This window comes from Neoarius graeffei, chromosome 12, assembly GCF_027579695.1.
Source record: "Neoarius graeffei isolate fNeoGra1 chromosome 12, fNeoGra1.pri, whole genome shotgun sequence".
Lineage (NCBI taxonomy): Eukaryota > Metazoa > Chordata > Actinopteri > Siluriformes > Ariidae > Neoarius > Neoarius graeffei.
Genome location: NC_083580.1, coordinates 53,226,240 through 53,247,181, shown reverse-complemented (window position 1 = coordinate 53,247,181; position 20,942 = coordinate 53,226,240). Strand labels below are relative to the sequence as shown.

General features: G+C 43.6%; 1 protein-coding gene across 1 annotated transcript; it reads left to right on the top strand.

Annotated features, from left to right (window-relative positions):
• The first annotated feature begins 15,191 nt into the window (after positions 1–15,191).
• Positions 15,192–20,612, top strand: oaz1b (ornithine decarboxylase antizyme 1b). The gene is given in 6 exon segments (XM_060936011.1): positions 15,192–15,387; positions 18,081–18,135; positions 18,137–18,223; positions 18,558–18,730; positions 18,849–18,934; positions 19,831–20,612. Coding segments are annotated over 6 exon segments (657 nt in total). The 5' UTR covers positions 15,192–15,262; the 3' UTR covers positions 19,962–20,612.
• Positions 20,613–20,942: the final 330 nt, after the last annotated feature.

Genomic DNA, 20,942 nt, shown 5'->3' with positions numbered 1-20,942 from the left:
TGGTCTTTTTTGGCAGGCCTGTGAAAAGGCCATTGCAGTAATCAACCCTACTAGAGATGAAGGCATGTATAAGTTTTTCCAGATCATTTTTTGACATAAGTCCTCTTAGTTTGGAAATGTTTTTTAGGTGATAAAATGCCGTTTTAGTGATTGCTCTCATGTGACTGTCAAAGTTTAGCTCGCTGTTAATGAAAACACCAAGATTTTTAACCATATCTTTTGTTTTAATCCCCTTTGTGTCAAGAATAGTGGTAATCCTGTGTCTTTCATCTTTTTCCCAAATAGAATTACTTCTGTTTTATCTGTGTTCAGCTGAAGAAAATTTTGTGACATCCAGTTGTTGATTTGGTCGATACACTGGTAGAGACATTCAAGGGGGGCATAATCATTAGGTGATAGAGCAAAATAAATTTGGGTGTCATCTGCATAGCAGTGATACAAAATTGAGTTGTTCTTGATAATCTGTCCAAATGGGAGCATATAAAGGTTGAATAGTAATGGTCCAAGAATCGACCCCTGGGGGACACCACAGGTCAAGGACATTGACGTTGAGGTACAATTTCCCATGGTAACAAAGAAGCTTCTATCTTTTAAGTATGATTTTAACCAATTGATAACTTTACCAGTCAACCCAACCCAGTGTTCAAGTCAATATAGCAGTATGTTGTGATCAACAGTATCAAAAGCTGCACTGAGGTCCAGTAACACCAGGACCGATGTTTTGCCTGCATCAGTATTAAGACGTATGTCATTTATAACTTTAATCAGCGCTGTTTCAGTGCTATAATTGGCACGAAATCCTGACTGAAAGTTATCAAAACAGCTGTTTGATATCAAGAAGACAGTTAATTTATTGAAGACAATTTTTTCAAGGATTTTCTCGATGAATGGTAGATTTGACATTGGCCTGTAGTTGTTTAATACTGAAGCATCCAGATTATTCTTTTTAAGTAGGGGCTTTACAACGGCTTTTTTTGTTGTTAGTTGCTTAACTTTTCCCAAAAATAAAGACATGAAAAAGCAGTGGGAGACAGCTGTGCGACGGGAAGGGTTTTCTGCTACTCCGTCATCCATGCTCTGCAGTGAACACTTCAGAACGGAGGATTTTTACAGAACAGGTCAGACAGTCAGGATCAGAGAGGGAGCTGTTCCTTCAGTCTTCAGTTTCCCAGCTCATCTCCACCAGGTAGGTGTATAGTTATAAGCAGTGAGAATTAGATAATACAGTGCCACACTATGATGAACGTTTTTGAACGTATGATGAATGTTTTTAACCTTTCTGAATGTGAAGGAATCAGTGATGTATTTTGTTTTGGTATGACGTTAGAACCTGGCCGAACTCAGTTTGGCGGTCATTCAGCTCACTTTATTCAACGAGAGTAGGTCTGTGTGGTGACTCAATAAATAAAACAGTAAATTTTTATTTTCATTCACTATTTCCATCATTTATCATATTCAGTCTTGTAGGTTGGTTATTTTGGCCTCAGGTTTTGGTAGCTTGCTACGGTATGCTGACTGATTAGCTTACCTGAGCTATCTATCGCGTATCTGTCGCTAGTTTGCAGTGTACAGGGTATTTCTCACACTATTTATAACCATCACATTAAAAGTTATATATGTTGTTTTGATGCCTGTTTGTTTCGCAAATATACGTGTGTCTCTTAATGGGTGAATAAAAGGCATCGAGTTAAATATTATTGTAGAAAGGGGCTTTATGAAGTTCAGTCCATTTACTTGCATTGGTTTACAGGGAAGATTTGCCACATCCAATATGGCAGACACTCTGACGTATCCCAGCAACGGGCCACCCAGCTCAATGCAGCGTCTATGTTTATATGTCTATGTATGGAAGGAGTCTCTAGTACCAGTGTTTTGTAACAGTCGGAGGTAAAGCTGTAATTTAAAGTCTTCAGGACAGAGGGGTTTATGTTTTCTTTGTAACCTACAAACTGCATTTTTTTGTTTTGTTTTATAAACGTCATGACTGAGGGGAAAAAAAGAGGCTTGTGAGCAAACGAGTGCTTATAACTGCTATAATGTGAATAACAGGAACTAACGTGTTCTGTGGATATTCCATAACATTACTGTAAATGTAACAATAGAATAAATGGATAAAAAGAATGACACACCATTATTTAATAAATATTATAAGAAATTGTAATTATTGATTAATTGCTGTGCTATAAGAGGAATAAATAATGTGGGGATGTGCTGTTACAGGAAAATGATCAACTTTGGTGTGGTAGCAGTAACTCCACCTCATCACACCACATGATAACTTGTGGTGTGGCGTGGCTTGATAACTGTATATTTGATATTTTATCTAACCTGCTGATTTGTTCACAGAACTGATATCACTGAATTACCATCTGACCAGATAACATGGCTGTAAAATGAAAGTTGGTCCTAAATGACCCTCAGCTGATGTAAGTTATGGAAGGATGTCACATCGCTCACGTACATTCACCAGTCATGTTGTAAGAAAAAAACATCAACTGAGATTAAAAAAAAGTGAACAAAAAGAACAGCATGTATGTAGTCTGAATTTTGGTTAAAAACATGGTCTACGCAAATGTACCACTTCACCCCAAAACAGCCAAAACTTGCTGTATTTTTTTTTTTTTAATCTCAGTAAAATTTATCATGGAAACTTATGAAAATACGAAGATCATGGTTGGGGTCACCAAATAGTCACACTTCAAACACCCATAGGGTGGCAACTAACACACATTTCCACTTCTCACTTATCAGCTTTTAAAGTTGTCTTCCAAATTATTTAAATGAAGCTTAAAAAGTTTAATGAACACAACCTGGGCTGAAAGATACAACCTTGAAAATATCAGACAAATTTCTGCTCCCAAGACACATGAAGCAGGAGGGCAAAACAAAACTGGTGTTGAAACCCCTGCTTACAGGTACAACAGTGTTTAAGTCAAAAATACTATACACGAGTTTACCATTAATTTTTATATATAACAGTGGCATGCAAAAGTTTAGGCACCCTTACTGAAAATGTCTGTTACTGTGAATAGTTAAGTGAGCAGAAGATGAACCGATCACCAAAAGACACAAAGGTAAAGACAACACATGTCTTTTCAGTGTTTTCTGCAAGATTTGTGTATTATTTTTGTTTTGTACAATTGGAGAGTGAAAAAAGAAAAGGAACACCATGGGAAAGTTTGGGCCACCCAATACATTTGAGTTCTCAGGTAACTTTTACCAAGGTTCCAGACCTTAATTAGCTTATGGAGCACTTGCATGTGACGTCACAGCCGATCCAGATTGTGACAGACGCCATCTTGTCGGTCAAACGCCATATTTCCGCCTTCTACTTCTACTTCTACCTTTTCTTCTGGAAAACCCTACTATATACAATTCTACTACAACGGCTGCGGCTACAAGCTCTCCCTACCTGTGCATGTTTTTTGTTTTTTGTGTGTATTTTTGCATGTTGTTCATCTGTACCGGACTTCAATATCCACTACAACCGTATGGACTTACTGGACATTGGTTTCCAGCAGAAAATGACGGTTTGTAGCGATTTCCATCGCATGCACAACATTCCGGACGAGAGAAAAAAAAAAACATTCCGGACGAGATAGCGAGACCAGCGGGGTCTCCGTGGATTGTTATCGGAAGCAAAGCGAAGGAGGCGGCCCCGGGAGCGGAAGCAAAAGCGAGGCTGCAGAGCCGGCCTGTTGACTAAGCTCAGAAAACAGCCACTCAAATCTCCACTGCTAAGCCTCTATCTCTCCAATGCCAGATCCATGGTAAACAAAACGGACGATTTGGAATTACAGCTGGAATTACCTTATTCTATTCTATAATCGGCTGGTCAGTGCAGTACTAGTAATACTTAAGTGACTTACCCATCCAATGAGGATTATTTTCTTGTTTACAAGATGCCACATCTGAGTCGCTGACAAATCCTGAATTTCTGTAAAGATAACTGTCCAGAGATTTATAAGCACGCAGTGCTTCACCACTGAGCAGCGAGGGAAAGTTAATGAGGTAATTATACACGTCTGGGTATTCCGCTGGCAGTTCAACATCCACTGACACGGTCATGAAAACTCTGTCCGGTAAGCCATAAGGGTCACTAATCTGTAGATCATTTATTTTAGACATATATCTAGTTATCTGTTCATTAGAAAAATGAGCCGTGTAGTCCGTCGGTTGAAATTGATCCATTCTGTACACAAGTGCAGCAGTATTCAGCGGTGTTCTTTACCGACAAGATGGCGTCTGTGTACTTTCCGGTCACGTGACTGCAAGATCTCTATTGAGCTGTGGCTTGTTCAAATTATTTGTTAGGAAAGGTCAGATGATACAGATTTCAAAGCTGGATAAATTCTCTGACTCCTCAAACTTGTCCCTAAAATCAACAGCCATGGGCTCCTCTAAGCAACTCCCTCGCATTCTGAATAATAAAATAATTGATGCTCACAAAGCAGAAGAAGGCTACAAGAACGTAGCAAAGTGTTTTCAGGTAGCTGTTTCCTCAGATTGTAATGTTAAGAAATGGCAGTTAACAGAAACAGTGGAGATCAAGATGAGATCTGGAAGATGAAGAAAACTTTCTGGAAGAACTGTTAGGATTTTGGTGGGATTTGGACCTGGTTTGCTGGTGTGATAATCCAGCAAACCCCCACTATGCCACCAGGGGGATGACTCAAGTGCAGAGGCATGAGGCGGAAGTAGAAATGTATCAAAAAGTTTATTTACAAAATTTATAATCCATGGCAAAAAATAAAAGTAATCCAAAAGCTCAGAAGATAAAGGGAAAATAAAACATGTCCAAAAGTTCAAAGTCCAAAAATAAGAAAAGAAAAGGCAAAAATGCAAACGCTCAGAAGATCTCAAAAATGGGAAAAACAAAATTCAAAAAGGTCCAAAAAGAAAGCAAAGTACAAAAACCACAAGGAACAGAGGGAACTAGCACTAACAGGCATAGCATAGGAAAAAAACTCCGTGACAAGAGGGGTGTTCACACGGCAACTTTTACTCCGGTGTAGCACCGGGGCTGCCCCGGTAGAGTGTTCACACGGTACAAAGTTATAGCGGTGTCGCCCCTGAAAGCTGCTTAAACCGGTGCAAATCTAACCCTGCTCGGGAGGTGGTTTAAGAAATTTACTCCGGAGTAAATGCTAGTTTGCGGGGCAGCACCGATATAAAATGGGGCGTCTGAACGCTACAGGGGTAGACTCGCTACGCGTGAGGAGAGTTGATTACATACGGGCATTGCATAACTTGCATCCTGGTATTTTGCGCTTCCAAAATGGCGAATATCAACAACAACAGAACTGCGTGTCTTCCAGTGTTGCCAGATTTGGCAGTTTTAAGTGCATTTTGACGGATTTGAACATATTTTGGGCTGGAAAACGTCAGCAATATCTGGCAACACTGGTGTCTTCATCCACGTTGTTTTCCCGGCGCTTGGTGATGCCATGACAACCGGGAAAAAGAAGTACAGTTTCACGCATGCGCATATTTCATTTCCGCATTATTACTATCGGAAATGATAGTAATAATGATAGGAAATTATAGTAATAAAAGGAAATATCAAAACTTTATTACTATCAAAGGAAATGATAGTAATAGTTTTTGCTACTATAACACGGTCGCAGAAACTGCCGTGTGAACGCAAGTGGGGCTGCACCAGTGCTAACACGCTTCTCTCTAGTAAGCAGGGTTGTGACGTGTGAACGCTGCGCAAAATTTACACCGGTGTAAGATATATCGCAACAAAATACATCGGTGCAGCATCGATGCAAATATGTGCCGTGTGAACACCCTATAAGGTAACAAACAGAGGGGTATTTATACACACACACTAATTAAGGAACAGGGCAGGGCAGGAAACAGGCAATGAAGACAAACACAAAAACACAATGGCGGCCTCTAGAGGCCAAAACAAACATGACAAGATGGAAATAACAACGGCCTCTAGAGGCCAAAACAGTCCCAGTCCTAACAGGACCCCCCCCGCCCCCCCTCTAGGAGCGTCTCCTGATGTTCCCAGGGCGATCCGGATGGGCCGAATGGAAGTCCCGGCATAGTCCTTTATCTAGAATGTCCCGGGTGGGGACCCAACAGCGTTCCAAAGGGCCATAGCCCTCCCAATCTACTAGATATTGAAGCCCACCGCGGACCCGGCGGGAGTCAAGCAGGCGATGCACGGTGAACACAGTCTGACCCTGGAAGATGCGGGGGGGGTGGGGGGTTCCTAGGGGCCGGGGCATACATGGACGTCAGTACGGGCCGCAACAGGGAAACATGGAATGTGGGGTTGATCCTCAGAGTCCGGGGCAACTGGAGCCGGTAGGCGACAGGGTTCACCCTGCGCACTACCTTGAAGGGGCCAATGTAGCGAGGAGCAAGCTTGTGGTTCTCCACCCGCAGCGGAAGGTCCTTAGTGGATAGCCAAACCCGCTGCCCAGGGCGGAAAGCGTGGGCAGGTCTTCTATGGCGGTTGGCCTGAGTCTGGTTGGTTCTGGAGGTCTGGATGAGGGTCTTCCTGACCTTGCTCCAGGTCTTGCGACACCGTCTCACATATTGGTTGACCGAGGGCACCCCCGCGTCCTCCTCCTGGTCCGGGAACAGAGGTGGCTGGAACCCGAATTGGCACTGGAATGTCGACAGCTTGGTGGCCGATGACTGCAGGGTGTTGTGGGCGTACCCTGCCCATGGCAGCCAGGTGCTCCACGATGTCGGGTTATCCATAGCCAGGCCTCGCAGGGTGGTTTTCAGGTCCTGGTTGAGCCTCTCTGTCTGGCCATTGGACTGTGGGTGAAACCCAGAGGAGAGCCTGGCAGTGGCTCCGATGACCTTGCAGAACCCGTGCCACACTCGGGAGGAGAACTGGGGCCCTTGGTCTGAGACGATGTCCTGCGGGAGACCAAAGACTCGGAAGACATGAGTGAATAATAGTTTAGCAGTTTCAAGAGCAGAAGGGAGCTTGCACAGTGGTAAAAAGCGGCAGGCCTTGGAGAATCTGTCAACTATGACCAATATGACAGTGTTACCTTGTGACTCAGGGAGACCTGTGATGAAGTCGACTGCCACGTGGGACCAGGGACGCCGGGGAATGGTCAGAGGATGCAGGAGACCCTGGGGGTGCTGTCGTGGGTTCTTGCTTCTGGTGCACACTTCGCAGGAAAGGACAAATGACCTCACTTCCTTTTCCATGCTAGGCCACCAGAAGCGCCTTCTCAAAAAGTCCAGGGTCCTTCGAGCTCCCGGGTGGGTGGTGAGAGGGGACGAGTGACCCCACTGGAGAACCTTGGCCCGGGCTTGATGTGGGACGTACAAGAGGCCCGGTGGCCCCGTCCCAGGACCGGGGTCCTGGCGTTGGGCTCGTTGGACGGCCTCCTCAATACCCCAGCGGACAGGGGCCACAATCCGGGACACAGGGATAATAGGCCCGACTTCACTCTCCCTGTTAGTGGCAGAGAACAGCCTGGACAGTGCGTCAGGTTTGGTGTTCTTGGAGCTGGGGCGGTACGAGAGGGTGAAGTCAAACCGACTGAAAAACAGGGCCCACCTAGCCTGTCATGGGTTTAGTCTCTTGGCTTGCTGGAGGTACTCCAGGTTCTTGTGGTCCATCCAAACCAGGAATGGATGTTGCGCTCTCTCCAGCCAGTGCCTCCACTCCTCAAGGGCCAGTTTGACCGCTAGCAGTTCTCGATCCCCCACATCGTACCGGGACTCAGGCAGTGGGAGAAGTATGCGCAGGGGTGCAGCTTTCCTTCCGAACGTTGAGAGAGCACCGCGCCGACACCACTGTCCAAGGCATCCACCTCCATGATGAATGGTTGGGAGGTGTCCGGGAGGACCAGAATGGGTGCTGTGCAGAAGCAGTGCTTGAGGTCTTTGAACGCTTTTTCTGCCTGAGGAGACCAGACATAAGATCCACCTGTCCCTTTGGTGAGGTCCGACATGGGTGCTGCTACAGAACTAAAGTTCCTGATAAACTTGCGGTAGAAGTTAGCAAATCCTAAGAACCGCTGAACCTCTTTGATGGACTTGGGAGTGGGCCAGTCCCGGACGGCCAGGGTCTTGGCTGGGTCCATTTGGAGTTGGCCTGTCCGTACAATAAAACCCAGAAAGGAGACCTCGGGAACATGAAATTCGCATTTCTGGGCCTTGGCGAACAGATTGTTCTGTAGCAGCCTCTGGAGAACCTGGCAGACATGGTGGCGGTACTCCTGCACGGTCTTGGAAAAGATAAGGATGTCGTCGAGGTAGACAAAAACGTACAGATTAATCATGTCCCTCAAGATGTCGTTGATTAGGGCCTGAAAAACAGCTGGTGCATTGGTGAGTCCGAAGGGCATCACCTGGTATTCGTAGTGCCCAGACGGGGTGTTAAAGGCAGTTTTCCACTCGTCTCCCTGTCAGATAGGGATGAGGTGGTATGCGTTCCGTAGGTCCAACTTGGTGAAGACGGTGGCGCCTTGGAGCAGGTCGAATGCTGTGGACATCAGCGGAAGGGGATATCGGTTGCGCACAGTGATCTTGTTCAGGCCCCTGTAGTCAATACATGGTCGGAGCCCCCCATCCTTCTTGCCGACAAAGAAGAAGCCGGCACCAGTGAGGTGGAGGGTCGAATGAACCCAGAGACCAGGGCATCTTTGAGGTATTCCTCCATGGCCTTGCGTTCTGGCTGAGAGAGGGAAAACAGTATGCCATGAGGAGGGGTAGTCCCAGGGAGCAAGTCAATGGCACAGTCGTAGGCCCGGTGTGGAGGAAGAACGGCGGCCCTGCTTTTGCTGAATACCTCCTTCAAATCCCAGTACTCTGTGGGAACTTGAGATAGCTCGGTGAGATCAGGGGGCTCGGCAGGAGACACAGGAGAGCTAGAGAGCAGACAAGAGGCATGGCACGCAGGGCCCCATTCCACAACCTGGCTTGTTACCCAGTCTATGCGAGGGTTGTGGCGGGTAAGCCAAGGAAGGCCTAGAATCACTGGGAACTCTGATGAAGGAATCAGGTGCAGGGATATTTCTTCCTTGTGACCTTGAGACTGGAGGAAGACTGGAGAAGTTACTTGGGTGACTCTTCCGTCACCTAAGGCTTGGCCATCCAGAGCAGACACAGACAGTGGGACTTCAAGAGGTGCAGTCGGGACATTGATACTTTGGGCGAAGTGAACATCCATAGTTTCCAGCCGCCCCGGAGTCTAACAAGGCTTGACAAGAGTGGACGGACTCACCCCAGGAGATGGAGACCGGGATGTAAACTCCTTGGCCAGGAAGTTCAGGAGAGAGGGTAGGCCCCGTCACAACCCTCCCTCGGCTGGACGGGGCGGTCCTTTTCCCGAGAGCTTGGGACATGATGCTCGGAAATGGCCAGGCTTGCCACAGTAGATGCAGCACTTGTCCCTCCTTCTGCGCTCCCTTTCAGCTGCAGAGAGACGAGTACGGCCAACTTGCATGGGCTCTGGACAGTCACTGGAAGAGGTAGACAGGCTCCAGGTCGAGGCAGTGAGGCCGGGGAAGCTCTGGACTTGGTGGCGCTCTCTAATCCTGTTGTCCAGACGAGTAGAATGTGAGATCAGTGTTTCGAGGCCACTAGGGCATCCGATAGAAGCCAGACCGTCTTTGATGGGGTCAGACAGACCATGGTGGAAGGCTGACACCAGGGCAGTCTCGTTCCATCCACTTACTGCTGCGAGCATCCGGAATGAGATGGCGTAGTCTGCGACGCGTCCCCCTTGCCGGATGGACATGAACTTTCTGGCTGCGTCTTTACTGATGTCTGCTTGATCGAAGACACGAAGCATCTCCTCAGTAAACAGCTGGAAGTCAGAGCACTCGGGTCCCTGTCTCTGCCAGATAGCAGTGGCCCAGGCCCGCGCCTTACCAGCTAACAAGGTTATCACAAAGGCAATCTTGCGGCGATCCGTAGTGTAGGTGGTAGGCTGAAGCTCAAAGGTGAGTTGGCACTGGCTAAGGAACTCTCGACACTCACTGTGCTTGCCGTCATACCTCTGTGGTGCAGGAAGGCTGGGTTCGCGAGGTGAAAAAGGCAGCATGGCAGGAGGCACTGGAGCAGGAGCGGATGGTGGAGCAGGAGCAGAATCAGGCGGAGGAGATGGGGGCAGAGAAGTCAGCTGTGCCAGGGTTTTCCCAGTCTGCTGAAGCAGTACCTCGTGGCGAGCAAGGGTCTCACGTTGGCTTGCGAGAGTCCGTCCATGAGTGTCCATGGTGGATCTGAGGCGTGTTAACGCAGCCATCATTCCCTGAAGGTTGGCCGGGTAGACAGATGAAGAAGCCTCTGCTGAGTCGGTCATGACGGAGTCTTTCTGTTAGGGTTTTGCTGGGATTCGAACCTGGTTCGCTGGTGTGATAATCCAGCAAACCCTCACTAGGCCATCAGGGGGATGACAAGTGCAGAGGCGTGAGGCGGAAGTAGAAAAGTATCAAAAAGTTTATTTACAAAATGTACAATCCACGGCAAAAAACAAAAGTAATCCAAAAGCTCAGAAGATAAAGGGAAAATAAAAAATATCCAAAAGTTCAAAGTCCAAAAATAAGAAAAGAAAAGGCAAAAATGCAAACGCTCAGAAGATCTCAAAAATGGGAAAAACAAAATTCAAAAAGGTCCAAAAAGAAAGCAAAGTACAAAAACCACAAAGACACAGGCATGGAACAGAGGGAACTAGTACTAACAGACATAACATAGGAAAAAGACTCCATGACAAGGGAACAAACAGAGGGGTATTTATACACACACTAATTAAGGAACAGGGCGGGGCAGGAAACAGGCAATGAAGACAAACACAAAAACACAGTGTCGGCCTCTAGAGGCCAAAACAAACATGACAAGATGGAAATAACAGCGGCCTCTAGAGGCCAAAACAGTCCCAGTCCTAACAAGAACTGCTCGTTGGAGTGCTAAAAAGGCAAATAAAAACCCCTGTTTAACTGCAAAAGACCTTCAGAAAGATTTAGCAGACCCTGGAGTGGTGGTGCACTGTTCTACTATACAGCGACACCTGAACAAATATGACCTTCATGGGAGAATCATCAGAAGAAAACCTTTCCTGCGTCCTAGCCACAAAATTCAGTGTCTGAAGTTTGCAAATGAACATCTAAGCAAGCCTGATGCATTTTGGAAACAAGTCCTGTGGACTGCTGAAATCAAAATAGAACTTTTTGGCCACAATGTGCAAAGGTATGTTCGGAGAAAAAAAGGTGCCAAATTCCAGGAAAAGAACACCTCTCCAACTCTGAAGCATGGGTGTGGATCGATCATGCTTTGGGGTTGTGTTGCAGCCAGTGGCACAGGGTCGAGGGAAGCATGGATTCGAATAAATACCAGCAAATTCTGGAAGCAAACATCACACCATCTGTAAAAAAAAAGTTGAAGTTAAAAAGAGGATGGGTCCTACAATAAGACGATGATCCAAAACACACCTCAAAATCTACAATGGAATACCTCAAGAGGCACAAGCTGGAGGTTTTGCCCTGGCCCTCACAGTCCCCTGACCTAAAACATCATTGAAAATCTGTGGATAGATCTCAAAAGAGCAGTGCATGCAAGACAGCCCAAGAAACTTGTAGAACTGGAAGCCTTTTGCAAGGACGAATGTGCGAAAATCCACCAGGTAAGAACTGAAAGATTACTAGCTGGCTACAAAAAGTGAATACAAGCTGTGATACTTGCCAAAGGGGCTGTTACGAAGTACTAACCATGCAGGGTGCCCAAACTTTTGCTTTTTTTTGGTCATTTTGAAAATGTAAAAGATGAAAATAAAAAATTGTTTTTGCTTAAAATATACATGCATGAAAATCCCTAACCTTTCGGCGAAATTCGCCGTTTTGAAACCAAAATGGGTGACCTACATGAATCGTGTAGATCCGATGAGGAAAAAAAAATGGGGGGGGGTTGATATTGACCCAAAGGGCAAGGAGGTCGCACCCATAGACAGTTCGTGCCGGTTTGCGCCTCCTCCTCCTGCTTTGATATTGATGCCATAGCGACGAGTACATCTCGCTGCGAAGGGCAAGCAGCATCATTTCGCGCCTCTTCTCCTGCTGGCCAGAGCGTGCACACATCAGTCAGAGTGCAGACCAGACCGCTGGAAGCTGGATTGAGTCATCGGACTGAATTTCCTACTTTTTTTCAAACTTTCCTGATTTGCCATCAAAACAAACAAAACTTCCGGCTTGATTACGTCAGCATTCGAAAGAGGGCACGTGCGTCTTTTGACAATCCCTGTGTCCGAAATTGCTCGCTACTCACTATAGAGGGATTTCACTGACGTCACCCGAAACCGGAAGTAAACAGACCCTGCGCCATTTTGGAAGACCAACAAACTTGTGATTACGGGGAAATAACGGCAGCGGTATGTGAACCCACGAGAATAAAATGCAGTGGCAAACGACTTAAACAAACAAATCTGAGCTGTTTTATTTATGATTTATTGGCCCAACAGTAGACTTGAAAGAAACCTGTGTGAGACTTGGCGAAAAACTGTGTATATAATGGATAAGTCTGTGCATGATCTGTGGACACTTTGAGGTAAGCAAACGCAAGAAATTCAGATTTAAAACATGCTAAATTGGCCCCAAGTTGATAACTGTATGAGGAGCAAGCCTCCCAGACTTCTACAATTTAATAATAATAATAATAATAATAATAATAATAATAATAATAATTTAGGATGGTTTGGGGCTTGCTCTCCCTCCTATTATATAAATAAAGCATAGTTGTTGTGTAGGCATATATCATAAATACATATGTATAATTTGGATAAATTAACCTAAATTATGGATACCTTAATAGTAACAAAAAGTATTAATTTTTCAACTGAAAAGATATATTATTAAAAGATAAATATCAACAAGATTACCTTGGCCATAACTATGTGTAGGTTATTCTTAATAACAGCTGTAATATCACAAACCAAGCCACTAACAACATAATTGTAAGCCTGTAGCCCTTTGTAGGCCTTCAAGTCATCAGCAGTGTAGGCACTGGGTGTAAACAACAAATAATTTACAATGTCTGGGTAGCAAACAGATGGCAGAATTGGTGTCAGGTCCTCCTTATGTTTCCATTCTCCCTTGCCCCGAGTCTTATCATATGGGTCAAACCCATCAATCACAGCCAGTTTCTCCACATACCATGCCCTTTCTGCAGCTGGTAATGTACTCACATAACCAGAATTATCATCCATCGTGTCACTTTACTCTTGCTCATACTTTGTTTTATATTGTGAGTGCATGTACTTGGTCTTCCAATATGGCGCTTAACAAAATCTCGCGGCGCAGTGACGTCATGCGGTAGCCCTCTATAGGGCACTGTATAGTGGAGACGCCATTTTGTAGTGCTGTCTGTGCTGAAAGAAATCAAATTAAAAGTCTCAAATTTGATTTAATAAAAGACAGCAGCAAAGAAGAAAGTATTCAGCCTTGATTTAAAAAGAACTGAAAGCTGCAGGTACTTCCATATCTTGGCAGGCTGAGTGGTATGCTGGGGCACCTCTTGCCAGCAGACCAGGATATCCAGAGGGAACTTGTGCGGTTCAGTGTTGACCTGACCATCCCCAGCTTCAAGGAGGGAGAGAGCATCGTGGAGTGGTGGGGTCATGTCTTCGACAAACCAGACAAGTGCCCCTCCCTGGGTGCACTGGTTAAGTGTTGCCTCTCCATCTTTCATGGACCTAGAGTTGAGTCCTCATTTAGTCTGATGAATGATGTAATTGATCAAAGGAGTGGCAACATGAATGTGGAAACATTTAATGCAATACAGACGGTCAAGTATACGCTGATGTCAAGGGGGAAGACAGCTATGCAGCTGTTTAGAAGGGAGGACGTGAAGTTTAGGGAAGTGGACAGAACATTAACTCTGCAGCAGCCACATACAAACACCAGCAGAGGGTGAACAAGGAGGAAAAGCAGCAGAGCAAGTATGGCTCTCAAGCAACTTGCAGTGCTCAGCAGGCCAAGAAACCGACTGCTGAAGGAGAGAAGCGGGCAAGGTTGAAACATGTGGCAACTCAGCGAAAGCGGGCCATGGAGATACTGGTGGTCCAGGCAAATAAAAGGAAAAAATGATCACTATTCCTTGTGTGTTCCACTTTCTTCGTTCTATTATTCGCATTTTTTTCCAGGCCATAATTTCACTATAACTGCATGTATTTGTACTGTATGTCCTTGTGCAAATGTCAATACAGTATACTTAGTAAGGAGGCTATAATATTTATTCTGGGGAAGGACCCCCCCAAACAAAATAAAACAACACCAGAGGCCACGTCACCACTCGCGCACCCTTCTCACCTTTTTCACCCCTGACCTGTTTTCATGCCTGAATATAAAGGGAATGAGTCATCTTTAACTTTATGCCTTTTGGAGATCATTTCATCTTCAACTTGCTTAACTGTTCATAGTAACAGCAATTTTGACCAGGGGTGCCCAAACTTTTGCATATCACTGTGTGTATATATAATGAAATCTAAATGTACAAAATAATACCCTTGAAATTCTACAGTAATGAAGGAAATGGTATAGATTAGTGCCAGTGTTTTTTAAAAAAAGAAAAAAATGTCATTAAAAATGCTGGATTTTTGCTTTTATTTAGAGCAGTTTTCAGACATGTGGTAGCTCAAAGTGTTGCACAATCAAGTAGTAAGACACTAAATTACAAAAAGAATGTAACAGAATGCACAGGAGAAAATAAAGTGAAAGTATAAATGCAAAAAGAAGATGGAAAAAGTATACAATAAAACAAAAGTTGATTGTATGAGGTGCAGTAGGAAAGCTACTGGTTTCAACACATTGGTGTCAGAGTTGTTTTCTGAATTGTTCAACATTTACATGTTCATTTAAATTCAAGACATGTACAAGAACTCTGAACTAATTTCTCTGTGTTTAAACTGTACACTTCAGAACAGCCGGGATTAAAAAGATTTAACACGTTCTCCTCCCTGCAACTGATGATGTATGAACAATTCAGTCAGCTCTATTTCCTCTGTTTTTATCTGCAGCTCTCAGTAATTTTCCATTGCCCTGCGTATTTTTTAGTAGGAAACAAGCGCCCCATCCCAAACACCTCAAAGATTCCTCCGTCTGCGCCCTACGAAGGGTACAAAAACAACGGCAGTCTATAGATAACTTTGCGCATGCGTATTCAATAGTTGGACATTTTGGAACGTGGCCCTTGTTTTTAAAGCGTGACACCGAAGTACCGAGAGGTTTCTTCAGTCTAAGGAACTGAGAGACAGTCAGGCGGCCGTGAACCTCTCCGAGGCCGGATGGTCAAATCCAACCTCCAGCGGATACTCAATAGTCATTGTTTCGCCCGTGAAAAAGAAGGAAAACCTCAGTGTCAAATCCAAATGGATGCTTTAAATTGTAATCTTTCTGACATGATTAGCAAGTAAGTGAAAATGAGGAAGCGCTGCCTGGTGGGGGAAGGGAGACTAGCTTCTGTTACTCATGCTCATATTATTTCATCGAAAATTAATTTCTGTGGATATTTTCTGGCTGTGTTATGTCTTTTATCAAGATATCTTTCGTCAATGTTTCTCATATTTTCAATTGTTGAGCTTCAAGAGCGCTAGCCAGGAAGCTAAGGTAACGCAGTTTAAATAACCTTGTCATAATTTGACCTAAAGTTAAAAATTTAACGCTTTAAATTTCGTTTAGCTCGTGTTTAACGATATATGACACTAAATATCGGCACCTAGTTTAGTCACGGTAAAATGACGACGTAGCTAGCCGGATTAGCCTGCTAGCATTAGAGTCTACGATTACTAGATTCGATGGCTAGTTAACGATCCTGGATTTTCTTCCATCTTCTTATTAACTAGCTAACGAGCCCGAACTCTCAGTGCTAAAACTTCTTGAACATCAAGTCCTGATGGTGTGTTCTCTCAAATGTGGGTTTGTTGTTGTTGGAATGTTGCTAGTAAAGTAAACTAGCGTGATTAACTTGGCCGTCTAGGCCTCGTTTCTTGACATTTGCGTCACAGGTTCCTCATGGTGCTGTGACGTCATATGATTGACATCTCTGTTGTTTTTTCTCCCCATATTATTTTTACATAAGAATTAAAAAAAAAAAATCCATGGCTTTTATAACTTTAATTTCGCGTGATATTTTGCTCTGTTAAGGTGCACAACTGGCCATAAAGTCAGCATTGTATTGTTTAAAATAAATTAATGTCAGCCTGTTTGTGTGGTTTTTGTTGTTGTTCTTTTAAAAGCTGTATAGAATTTGAGTTAGAATGTAAAGCTTATCTGTTAAACATGCACATCTAATCACAAAATGCATCTTATTCCTGCTCAAAAGTATTAAAATAATAGTCCATTTGTGAAGTTTGATCCAAAGTACCTTCATATCGAAGTATTGTCTCCGTAAGGAGGAATTCTGTGTAGAATTCGGTGTAGAATTGTTTTTTTTTGGGGGGGGGGCCTTATTGTGGTTGGCTTTTTTTTTTTTTTAAAGCTGATTGTACTGTTCAACTGGGTCAAAGCTGCAGAAATGCCATGTTTTCTGGCTACCTGGGACCGATGAACAAGGAGAAAAATAAACACTAGATGCAATATGCCGAATATTTTTAAACTAAAGATTTACATAATTTGTGTTGGGTGGTTAGCTAACTTGTGGTTTCTGTGGGTGCCTTTGGTAAACATTTGACTTGCTGTATTTGACAGATGTGCATTTTCTGCCTTGCGCAATTGCCCTCAGTGGGTGTTTTGTTTGTCCCCCGTGCAACATGCAGAAACCAAACAGTATCTGTTTCACTGTTCAAAGTGGGGGGGGGGGAACTGACTTTATCTCTTTAAAAGAAATTAAACCCTAGTCATGTGACACATGGTCAGATGTTGTGTTAATGATTGTTTTCAGGCACTTGATACTGTATGTAGGGTTTATCCAGACACTCTTGTTTCCAACCTGAAAGCTTTTGTAACCCAAATGAAGGTTGGGTTGGTGTGCAGTGGTGCTGACTTCCCAATGCCCTTATGGTAATCCCACTGTCGGTTATATTGCCAAGTGCATCGTATCTCGTACACTGTCTACCTGAAGTACAAACATCCATCGTCTATACTGCCCATCTATCAGGATCATGAGGAAAGCTGGAGCTGGGCGAGAGGTGGGGTGTACACCCTGGGCAAGTTGCCAAACTGTCACAGGGCTAAAACTGAGACAAAGAACCATTCACACATGCACCTATGGGTTTTTTTTTTTTTTTTTTATAAAAAGAGTAACCAGTTGACCTAATTCACATGTCTTTTGGACTGTGAGGGGAAATGGGGAAGACTATGCAAACTCTGCACAGAAAGGCCTCAGTTGTCCACGTGGTGCAAACCACTGTGCCACCCAGAAGTGAAAGCATTTTACTAGAGACCTAATTTTGTTCCTGAAACCTCTCAGATGAAGAAAGTTGTAACTCTTGGCCAGTGAGGTAATGTTGGCGTGTTGACTTTATGCTTTTATAGCTGATGGTCTTTGGTCTTGAACTTATATAATCGGTTAGTTTGTAGATGTGATGCAAGACTTGTGCTTTAGATAAACAGCTTGGAGTTTAAGAGCAAACTGATTAAATATTTCACCTGCTCAGTTTTGTGTGATGGTAAATGTAACTAGAAGCTTCCAAATAGAAACTGGGGGGGAGAGAGATGTCATCCTGGTCATCAGACCAGTTGATCGCAATAGCTGCTGGTAAGCAATAAAATGCACTTGGTGTCTGGAGCCGTTAAATAATGGAGTCATTATGATGCCTCCATAAAGCTTTTATGAACATTAGTGCTGTGCTTCTGGTCAGGGCTTCCCTACACCGACCTCAGCATATTTATCCTGGTTTAATGACATCATTTCCTGTTTCCCTAAAACTGCCCATTTTAAACATTTAAATTGTAAATTACTGTTTGACCTTATTGATTTGGGATTCAACTTTAGGGATGAAGCACCTCATGGTTTGTCAAAGTAATTTGTAAACAAATTGGACTTGTTTTAAATGGTTGGTTACATTAATAACCTGCTTTGATGCGCTTAGAAATTTAAGTTTGATGAACAATCTAATAACACCCCCCCCCCCCCCCCCCCCCCCCCCCGGGTCTTCTCTGCAGTCTGTCTCTGAGCTGTAGTAGTAGTACTCCTGGTCCTGGGCCTCTGTGGTGTTCCTGATGCCCCTCTCCCACCCCTGAAGATCCCAGGTGGGCGAGGGAATGGCACACGGGATCACTCTCCCTCAGCTCGGCCACTCTACACGGTGAGAAAAAACATCTTGTAACAAGATGCTTAAACACTAGTTAACGAAGAGTTTGAATTGTGTTCATTGTGTGTGCTTGCATAATCTGGAACATGGTGCTAAAGTTCCCATGTTTACTGTTGAAGTTTGTGATGTGCTAATGTCCGTCTAACTTCTGACTACCTGGTAGGCTACAATGTGCAAAAATAATGTGGAATCTATACACTTCCAAACCATGCATTTTAAAAGGTTCTAGTTGGCTTATGAATATACTGCAAGAACCCATGTTGAACACCTTTTGGGGCACAGGCTTGAAAATCCCATTTTAAAATGAAATGCCCTTCTCTCTCCACAGGACAGGAAGTTAAGTGTGATTGAACGTCCTGCTGGTGGTGGTTGCCCGCCGATGCTGCACTTCCTTAGCCGGCCCACTGTCTCTCGTGTGATTCGCTGGGAGGCGGTTGTCCGTGGCGACGGCCTTTACATTGAGATTCCTCAAGAGACCCTTCCAGAGGGCAGCAAGGAGAGGTCAGGGGTCACCTAGAGATCAAGGGGGTTCAGCTACAAGTGGCATTAGTTAAATATTGGTGATATTAGTGTTTACCTAATTGCATTGGTTAGTGAGTAATTATTTTTCCTCCTGCAGCTTTGCATCTCTGCTGGAATTTGCTGAAGAACATTTAAAGGTCACCAGCGTGTATGTTTGCTTTTACAAGAACCGAGATGATCGTGGTACGTTCCAGCTTAACATCTTGGTGTTCAAGTTGTGGTGTAATGGATTTTGAGGCATATCATTTGGGTTGGTAATGTAAAGAGGGTGGGAGTATCGGGGCATATGGAGCTGTCCTTATGAACATCTGTACAACTTCATCTGAAGATTTATAAGCATGCAGTACCAGTCGAGTTTGGACACCTACTCGTTCATAGGTTTTTCTGTATGTTGACAATTTTCTACATTGAACAATAATGGAGGGAGTGTTTATTAGCCACTGTTTACCTTGACCGCTTTGCACACTATATTGGTGTTTTCTTAGCCATTTTCATGAAGTAATTACCTGGAATACTTCTCAATTAACAGGTGTGTTAAATTGGTGGAATTTCTTGCCTCCTTAATGTGTGAGAGCAAATGGTAAATAATAAATGCAGCAAATGGCCCTATTCCACAACTGCAGTCATTCATATGTCAAGACCTGCTCAACTAAGTAAAAAGAAATGACACTCCATTGTTACTTTTAATATATGAAGTATTTTTAATTAATAAAAATAAACATTTAATTTGGTGTGGCAGTGTTTGACTGGTACTGTATGCTACTTGGAAAACTCATTTCTTACTGAGGTTATTCAACCGCCAGACCTGTCAAAATGTCATGACAAACGCCATCCATCTGTGGCTAATGTTATTTAAATGGCAGTCTTGGCGCACAGACAGGCTAAAAAAAAATGGTGGATACCATGTTTCACAAATCTCAGATTGGAGAGGATTGTTTCAAATCCATGTATGGCTGTCTTGCAGTCTGATTTTAAAGAAGTGTAGTGTTTTTGTTTTGTTTTTTTTAATAATTGAAATGAAACCAAATGTACTTTTTTAAACTTTTTTTTTTTTTTCTTCTCTCCCTTGCTATGTGTAGCCAAGTTGGTGCGTACGTTTAGTTTCCTGGGCTTTGAGGTTGTGAATCCGGGCCGTTCCCCTGTCCCTCCTCGACCTGACGTCTTCTTCATGGCTTACAACTTCGATAGAGATTCATCTGATGAAGATTAGACTCCTCCTTCCCAATCCTTATACCAATCATCTTTTCATTTTGCTTGTCTTTCACTTGTTCATCTCTTTTGTTAGTGTAATAGAGCAGATTTATTGATGTAATGTGGGCTGACATTATTCCTTTCTCCATTTATCATTCCCCCATCTTGAGCCTTTTTTTAGTTGATCTATTATCCTGTTGTACAAGAGGAAATCATTGTTGTAATTCTCACAGCTATAAGATCTATTTGCTTTATTTTGAATGTACATCAGAAAGGTCATTCAGTTTACACTGTTATAGGTACTGTTCAGTGCTGCATTTTGATTGGCTTTGAAGTTTAAAGCAAGTTTAAAAATTATTGTAAGTTAGAGGAAAGTATAATTTCTGCTCGGTGCTTCATAGCCGGGTTCAACTAGGAAGTGAGCTTTGTTAGGCATAAAAAAAAAAAAAATTAAGTGCTGAAGCATCTACCAGTTGGTGATCTATCCTGTTGGGTGAAAATTGGTACGATGCGAAAATGGGTTTACTACCTGCCCTTTGACTTGTTTTTGTGCATCATATAACTTGCGTTATGGTGGAATTCTCCACCCTGTCATGGTTTGGTTCGGATGTTCCCAGCTTTAGTGTTGTGCTTATGTGAGAAATAAAATTGATTTAAAAAAGAAATGAAAGCAGTGGATGCCCTATTGTTTGTGTGTGTATATAGTAGTGTCTAATGTTTATGTGCCCTTATTAAAACACATTTTGGTTGTGTCCCTTGCCATCAGGACGATCTAGTGCATGGGTTCCTAAATGTTTTATGAACACCTAGTGGCTCAAATGTGGAAATATCAAGGTCATGTTTAAAGTTGAAATTGTAATGCTAAATATAATGTACTGAAGAAACATGGATTTAACAAGCTGAATGTTTCAAGTAGGTTTTGTCATTTATTAAAAATATTTACCTGTCCTGATACGTGAGACAAATAATTTGAGTTGAAGGGGTTCTTGAGCCACTTTTG